A 9,149-nucleotide genomic window follows, 5' to 3' on the forward strand; every position below is an offset into this window, starting at 1 on the left:
ATATGTATGGCCTACAGATATATTCAGCTCTTAACTCTTCTGGAGAATATTGAGGATGTGTGTGAGTATCTGCTTAATGCCTCAGATATAGAGAAAAAACATCACGTTTTCCTTCACAGGCAGAAACATCTGTCAGAGCCTCAGATCTATCATTAGCACACTATTCTACGTGCACGCGCTGTGTTTGTGTTGAGTGCACACATGTGTGTTTTCACTGCTGCTGGGGGAGGAGGAAAAACTCTTTGTGTCACTTTGAGCACAAGAAGAGAGAAGAGGACAGGAAGACTATTCGATGACTGGCGAATGAAAATCCGCCATGCGGTATTCATCAAAATACTCCAGCAAACGTTTCAATTAAATAACCGCCCAACTATGGAGCAAACGTTTTCAACTGGACAAAAACTTGGACTCAATCAGCCAAAAAGTGATTCTGAGTAGCATGGGCATGTTACCCGAACTCATGGAGGGAAAACAAATGACGCAGTGTTGTGAAATGGCACCATCTCACTTCAGACTGCATCTGGTCAAAGCCACTCCTCATTTTTGTTGCAAATCTAAGCGTTTATTTTAAGCGGAACTATTATGGGAGGTTTTCCCACCTCTAGCCCATTTTCACGACATTTCCGTACTTCGAATGACTATTTGAGGACTCAAGTAGTTACTGCTGTCAACGAAAATGAGAGGCTAAAGGCTAACCGTCAGCTAGCTAATACTCAAACTACCCTCACTGGACACTGTCATTTGTCTTTGAGCAAATGGGCAGGAAATGGTTTTGAATATAGCTGTGCTGGAAACATGCTAGCATCGCCCAGACAGACTGCCTCATGTCTGTAAGTGGACGTTGGGGAAATGTTTTGAGCAGAAAGCGAAAGCAAGAACATTCATGCGACTTAAAAGGGACAGTTATTTATGATGAATGCTGCTCTCCTGAGAGTCCGGCAGACCAGTTCACAGATCTGAAGTGTATCTGACCTCAGAAACGCTAAGAATCACACGATAACAACCATAAAGCCCTCTACAGCTGAACTCTGAGCACACTCTAATTTAGCCTGTAAGTAAATGCTATATTGTATGTGCTTTAGGTTATTCAGTGTTATTGTTTGTCAGCAATAAAAACATTCCCATTATGTAGATATGTTATATAATGTTCACAATTTAAAATTTAACCAGAAATGACGACATTATCCTAATGTAACAACCTAATATTTGCAAAATAAATAAATGTGGAGATTTCTGCTAGATTAATAGTTCAATAATTTGGACATTTGAAATAATAACTTGGAGCACAACTTTAAAACTTTAAAGCCTTAAGCAAGGTCATTTCTGTATGCACTGGAAGATATGCTACTTGATATCATACAAAAGCAACAGGAATTTTTTTTTTTTTTTTTTAGCTGAATACCAAATGCTGCATCTGCAGTGAGCCATGCTAAAGCATATAGTATTTGGTTATTCAAATGATCTCAGAATGGCAGCCCATCAGTGATCAGTTAACCATGTAAAACCTGACTTATAATAATAATAATAATAATAATAATAATAATAAATAATAATAATAATAATAAAAGGAACAGTTTAACAGATAATTCAATGCAATACAATAATGACTGAGAGATGTACCCCAAAAAAAAAAAAAAAAAAAATAATATATGTATAATATTTGATACATTTTTACATTTATGAACAACAATTTAAAAGTTTTTATTTTCTGTAAATATTTTATAGCAAAAAGACTACAACCTGATGCTGGACAGTTTTTAAAATTATACTAAAAGTCGTGTTACTTGCTAAAGAACAAAGTCTTGCTCATGATGAAAATTTAAAGGCCTTAGAAATGTGTGCTTCAGTTATGATATAGTTGTAATATGCAGCTTTGTATGGTTAAATAAACTTACTTTATTAGACACTTTTTTATTGTTATTAAGTGTTTTTTAGGGTTTTAAAAAAAGTGCCTTACAAACATAAATATATAATTTTATAAAGCAATATTCACTAACTGAATTCTGAAAACAGAGGAGCTAAAATGACAGGTAACATCATGGAACATAAAGCAAAATGGAACTGTAGCAATATGAGAGCTTTGAGCGCCCTGACCTCGACCTGTCTCTGATGGTTTGCTTTAAATAAACTGGACTAAACTGTAGCGAGTGTAGAGGTGAAAGCTAGTATGACCTAGGGCTTGTCTCACCACGGTTTGTTTTAACTGGCAGGGGGCTTTCGCGCCTATTACGGATAGCTCTAATGAGAAAAGGTCAGAAAAGCCAACCTGTGCGGAGTGGAAATGGATGGGAAGAGCTATCTCACTGCAATTCCCCTGCCACCTGCCAGTGACTGTGTCGGGGGGTGTCCTGATTGCTAACAGACCCGTCTGTGCCGTGCACCCAGGTGTCTTCATTCTCACCAATCAGTCATGCACACGGCTGGCTCTTTGCTACAGCACACATGCTGAGATCCACGGAGGAAGAGATTCCTAGTGTGTTTAGTCCTAATTCCTCTTACAGACACCCTGTCAAATGCAGATGTGTGTAAAAAGATGTTTGGAAAATAAGGGTGAAAGTTAGAAGAGTGTTTTTCGCTGAATTTGGCATGATAATGGTTTAGATATGAACAAACAACATTCGGCTTGCTTGATGCCAAGTGCAGTTAGGAAATTCTCATCTGAGCTTATATTTCAATATTAATAAGAAAATGTGCGGCGTGACCCGCACTGGAACTCACACAGTGCCTGACATAAAACTTAGTACAATCTTTCCACACTAAATCTGCTTTAAACAAATAATCTCTCTCCGGTTGACTGTACCTAGATAGTGATTTGAGTTTACATTGAGATTGCTGCAAAGAATACAATAACAAAACAATGGCATTTAAAAGAAAGAAAGAAAGAAAAAACCTGGTCTGTCAAAGAAAACCCCCAAAATATCCCTTAATTCCCTTCGTAGAATCAGAGTTCAATCGACAACAGTGTCTTTGCAGTAAAAATCTAAATATCACACCTGATCCAACCAAAACACATTTGAAGTGATTTAAACACACGCAGAAAAGATACTACTGACTTGATTCCAACTGCATGCAAAAACCTCCCTGCTCTCCTTCTCAGATCTATAGCAAGTGCTTTTAACAAAGTGTCATTTCTGAAATCATGTCAGCTGTTGTTTCTACTAGCCTGTTGTATATGTCATCATTCAGCTTCATTCAATCCTTGATCTGACATTTTCAGCACTACAAAGGTCTCTGACAAGTCCTCCGAGATTTCTTCCTTTCAAACATTTATTCTCCCATAAAAATGATCTGAACATTTGGGGCAGTGTCCTGTGTGTGTGACTATGAAATCTGAAATCGGACACTGGATTTACAAACAGCAAAGCACAGCTGTTGAAAGTGATCAATAAAACCATATGCTTGGCTGATTGTTTGCCGGACCATCCTGTCTCTTCATCATTTGAAACCTATGCGTTTCTGGAACAAGCAGCAATGATTACATCACTGCATTTGTTGGCGTACCTATGATCCTGGACATCAATGAGACAAATCATCTCAATATAGTTCTTAAACAACATAAAACCAAACTAAAGATACAGCAAGCACCCAAAACAACACAGTCCTAAACACACCGTGTAAAAGACTAAAGTATGCATAAATAATGTACAAAAATGTACCTTTAAGTTTTTGTGCCTTAGGGTAGGCCTACCACCCCAGTCACAGTTTGTATCTTTTTTTCATGAGTGTATATATGTATAACCTATTTGGTGAAATTCTTAGGCAAAAAAAAAAAGAACGTTATGATATACACTGTATTACCTCAGTATCTGCATGTTGTTGTAATCTCCTACCTGTTAATGTGACGTCGCTATAGATGTTGGAGAGCTGTTCTTTCAACAAGACCTGTTGCATCTGAGCCGCTTTCTCCCGCTGAAGTTCCAGCATCATGTCTGGGTGGCTGGCCAGCTTGCAACCCTTTTGTTTGTCCAGAGCGAAGTCACTGCGCACTATGTCTGCATGGAAACCGCGAGAATGCTTTTGGAGTTCTTTGTGCGTATCTGCCCATCAAGAGGACAAGCTAACCACTAAAAGAGCAATGTAACCATGCATGTGGTTTGCATTGTGGACATGTTTACTAGATACTCGAAATGTATTTCTTTCTCTTCCATGTTTATTGAAAAAAAAGTCTGGGTAATTAAAAAGCCATTTCTTTTCAACAGGCATGCACTAAACAAATGAAATGCATCAATATTTATTCAGATATATTTCTGGTTTATACATGCACATTTTTGTTTCCACATAGTATGAAATGACACCGCTTTAATATCTTGATTCCAAACCGTATTTCTGGAATATAGTCAGACTTCCCATCAAGGTTTCTGATCCCAAGTCACGGAGTGCACAAACTTCTCAATCAGTCCTAACACTTTACGCAAAATACCTAATTGAAAACGAGCAAATCAGGCCTCACCATCTTCATAGTTTTTGAGGTAGTAGTCTGGTCCAGGCCCTCTAAACTTTGCAAGATTCTTCAGGTTATGAAACTGGAGAAAGTCGGTCCGTTTGCCCCCAAACCTCAAATAAGCTGGAGAGAGTCCCCGTGCCAGAGTGACTAAGCGCTTGGAGCTGTGGATACAGAAAGATGTAGATCACAGATCAAAAGGCTCAGGGAAACCCAAGGGCTACAACAAATGCTGCACTAGAAAAAGACAAAAGCAGTGGTTACATTAAGGAGCCATTTGGACCTAAGTTTTGTCCAATCTAAAGTAGTCATTTCAATTCAATCATATTAAATAATCTAGTCTAGTCATTTAGTCATATTTTTTAATTAATAAAACGTCAGTTTAAATCTGACCATATGAAGTTAGTTATTTACATTGCCTGATAGAGCACTGTATAGTGCATGAAATCAGAAAGAGAGGTTTTCTTTACGATTTTACACTATTAGAGTGAAGATGGATAATAAACTGAATAAATGGACTTATTTCTTTAAAGCATGTTTATATAGGATCTATATCCTTTCAAATTATATATTACACAACATATAACCAGTGTTGGGCGCGTTACTCTAAAAAAATAATTTATTACTTGTTACTAGTAACAAGTTACTCCTTTCAAAAGTAATATTATTATTTTACTTATTACTTTCTGGCAACAGTAATTAGTTACATTACTAGTACATAACTTTTCCTTCACGCCCCACAGAAGTTGTAATTTTTTATCTTACCCCTAAAATTCTCCTAAAATGTTACTTTATATTTCTGCCTCGTCATTTGACCAAAATCTACACTGGATCAGACAAACACTCAGTGGTGACTGACTCAATTCCAAATTTCCAAATATGATTAGATTTCTTGAAGTATTTTATCAAAAGAAATAACATAAATTAAGATTTTGAATTATAGAAATATAATTTAGATTGGAATCAGAGGGATGTGATTGGGCAAGCCATGTAATGCCAGAGTAAAGTAATGCCACAGTTTACACATCTGTGTTCTGGTCACCTTTTTACTGACTAAATCAGTGTAAAGGCAGTATTTCCATCCCCTGAATGTAAGCTTTTCACTATACCAGGCTTTCCTGATGCATTGGTGACGTCACGTGCCTATGTGAGTAGTGGAAATTATGGAAATAAATCAAGTAATTAATGGATTGTTGGATTTCAGATCATAGGGGTTGAGGCAACAAAAATAATTTATTAATGGTTACTTTTTACGGAAATCTTATATGTAATTAGTTACACTACTAGTTAGGCTACTGGAAAACATTATATTATTGTTACTGCATATAGCCTAACCCACTGCGTCTTATTTTACTAGACGAAGAAAAGTCTGTAAAGCCGACACGAGAAAACGGGATCATTTTCAGAGCAGAACAAGGCAATTATATCTCAAATGTCATCAATAATTATAAACTCCTATTTTATTTTTGGGATATTTTTTTCAGTCTTTTTTATTTGGCCGGAGCGAGCTGGTTTCGCCATTAGATTAGTGCATAACTTTCTTACGGAAACTGACAGACCGACGTTCATCAGATTTGGTGTGATGTAGGCTATGATAGGTTTTAGGCCGCAGTCAGTGGTGAAATCAACAGCAGATTATTTCACACAGAGCTGCAGCCTGTGGTGCTACACGCTCGTTTCTTTCTAAAATAAAAAATAAAAATAAATGCTTTCCTAAATAATGAGACATGATACGGTACCAGCAGTAAAGAAGCTGTAAAAGGTGCACATAAAACTAGGCCCACTGCGCAAATATTCTGCCCTCGAGCGTAGAGAACTTAAAAAACAACAGATAAAATCAAAGAAGAATAAAATCGAATTAAATAAAAATAATAAAATAAATAGACTGTGAATTGTTTCATATTATTTTGTGAAAAGCAAAACAAGCTAGATTACCACAAACTTTAATCAGCGAAGCCTGTGTTTGGTCGGTGGGCCGACAGTGGTTGTTAGAAAATACATTTCTCAGAAAGAGAAAACTGAAGCAAGTAGCTGCACACAAATTTACATTTCGCGCATTTGGAGTCACGTCCAATAATGTGAATTTAGTCAAACAAAGCATGAAGCATAACTATATATATATATATATATATATATATATATATATATATATATATATATATATATATATATATATATATATATATATATAAATTATTTACATGCAAATACTTTAACATGAATGCATGCATGTGCATATCATTAGCGAAACATTATACATATCACATCAAATCTATTGAACAGCAGATCACAAACCTTAAGATTGTAAAAATAGCATGCAATTGAATGTGATATAAATGTTCAAGTGGTCGTGTCAAATTCCGCTTTTGTTCAGTCCTGGTTTCTTTCCATAGGCTAAAGTAGCTACCCTTTACGCAATTTAAATGTAAAACCCAAACAAACACATTTGACTGCTCTGCTATAAGTTGCACTGAACACGACAGAAAACTAACAATAAATGCCACGACAGCAAATTGGGGTTCAGATTTATGTGGGCCACTTCTTAAATTATATTTTTTCCAACACCTCACCCTTACTATACTAATTATTATTTTGGTAATATATCGGTAGTAAACACTACATCGATACTGAAATCTGTTCGGGGCTGTGAAACACACTTACATCTCGGTTCTCCGTAGGGTTTTGTCTTTTCTCCTCTGGGGGCTGGAACACACACATCCTATTCACTTCCAGGTCAAGCCCTGGTGTGCAAATTAACACAACCATTCAAATCTGCGCGTATATTCGGGTTACGCGCTCTAATATAGGCCTATTAATCCATATTCGTATGTGGAGTAGAGAGATGGGCTCACGGGCGAAGATCATCCCACAACACCGTTTCACTGGGATTCAACAGATTTTCTTTTCCTTTTCTTTTTTCTTTTTTTACACTGCGCGTAAACATGTTGAATTCTACTTTACGCGTAAAATGAATGTTCGAAAGTTCGTAAATAGATATGGAAGTATACACTAGTATTTTACAAGATACAATTATAAATCGCATAGAATATATGTCTCTTTCATATTTCCAAAATGTGCAACTAAACATGAAGTTTATCCGTGAACAATAAACGTCTAATAAGAGCAAATGGGTTAGGTATTAACCTATCTTCAGAAAAATATGATATTGTGTAAAAAATGTGTATTCAGGACGTTGGTCGATAGATTCAAACATAGTAAAATAGCAGTATTAGGTGTTTGGGTAGTTATATGTTATTGGAAAGATTCACTAATAATGTCTAGTAGCGTTCCTGTTGGAAAATCTAGATGAAGCCTGGTAGCTGTGTTGGAAACATGGGAGATGGTTTCTAGCTGGTCATCCAGACTGACCACTTTAAGATCGTATGTTGCTAATCCAACATGGTTCATTTGGACCAGCTTTAAACCAGCTACCATATTCTAAAACACACCTATTGGACGGCTTCTCCAGCAGGATCTTCCTAAATCAACACAAACACATCAGCACCATCAAAGCATCATCGTCAGGCGTAGAGTGTAATTGCAAAACTGCAATACCTTAAAAAGTCCAGCCAGCCATCCTTTATAATAGAGGGATCCAACTGCAAGGAGAGGAAGTTATCATTCAAAACTTTCACCGGGCTTCGCGTATTCACGTCCAGTAAAATCAAAGTTCTCTCCAGAAAGCTATGTCTCTTCCCTCCGGACACTGGTTTCCTGTAGGTAACGGCGGAGGAAATGAGAGACTGGAGTATCAGTGCCAACCACAGTGACGAGCCGAACACTGGGCAGAGGAACTGCCTGGGCATCTTCTGTCCTCAAGCACCGGGCGGAGCGCAGTGAAGGAGATCCAGCAGAGATCTCCTTATAAAACCCAAACAAAAAGCACCTGAAGTGTTTTTATGCCCCTCCTTGAGCGAGGATCACTGGTGTCTCTTTCAGCCCCCCGTCTTCAGCTGTTTTGGAGTTCGCTGGAGTAAACTCACGCCCCAGGGCCAGCCTCCATCACACTGCACCCTGCACCGCCCTCTGTAGTAACGCAGCAGCTCTTAAAGGTAAGAGGACTCTTATTTAACAGAAGCTTCTCCGAGTGTGGGGTGTCTGAACCGTAATATTATTGGTCCGCACCAAAAAAAATAAAATAAATAAATAAATAAAATTGGCGACAAATCGTGGTTCTTTGTTGTTCTTTGGTTAGTGGTTAGTAAAAAATCCTCTAATTATCCAAATTCAGCAGGATTCAGCAAAAGAAATCCTATTTTTATCCAAAACCATGATCTGTTTTATATGGGTCCTTTATGAAGGTTATTGGTGTTACCTTTATAGGTTATTCGCATTAACATCACATTAAGATCATTTTAACATCAGCATATAACTTCAAATAAATAAAAATAAAAACTCCTATAAAACGTATTTTAAAAAAGTTCTCCAATGGAATGCCAATTGGAACTTTTATTTTTAAAAGTTTGTTTTCTGCTATTATAAAAAAAAGCCAGAATGACTACAAATAGTGATTGATTCCGCTTATTTTTAACTTATTAGAAAATAAAAAAGTAAAGCTCTCTGATTTTTTTTTATTATTATTATTATTTACAGATTAACATTGCAATGATTTGAAACTGAAAAATATTTTTTTTAAAAATTAATAAATAATAATAATAAAAAAAATCTCCGCCAAGCCATTTACAATTTGATATATTGATAGCCTATG

At 36.6% G+C, this 9,149-nt stretch overlaps 1 protein-coding gene across 1 annotated transcript in view; it reads right to left on the reverse strand.

Moving 5' to 3' along the window:
• LOC113112453 (inactive heparanase-2-like) overlaps positions 1 to 8,459 on the reverse strand; it is a 59,673-nt gene extending 51,214 nt beyond the window's left edge. Inside the window, exons 1-3 of the mRNA XM_026278042.1 lie at positions 7,997 to 8,459; positions 4,451 to 4,605; positions 3,831 to 3,992 (exon numbers count right to left, since the gene is read on the reverse strand). Of these exons, the coding sequence (XP_026133827.1) occupies positions 3,831 to 3,992; positions 4,451 to 4,605; positions 7,997 to 8,247 (568 nt within the window). The 5' untranslated portion in view covers positions 8,248 to 8,459. The remainder of the gene's footprint in view (positions 1 to 3,830; positions 3,993 to 4,450; positions 4,606 to 7,996) is intronic.
• Positions 8,460 to 9,149: the final 690 nt, after the last annotated feature.

The sequence above is a fragment of the Carassius auratus genome, chromosome 13 (genome assembly GCF_003368295.1).
Source record: "Carassius auratus strain Wakin chromosome 13, ASM336829v1, whole genome shotgun sequence".
NCBI classification, from domain to species: Eukaryota; Metazoa; Chordata; class Actinopteri; order Cypriniformes; family Cyprinidae; genus Carassius; species Carassius auratus.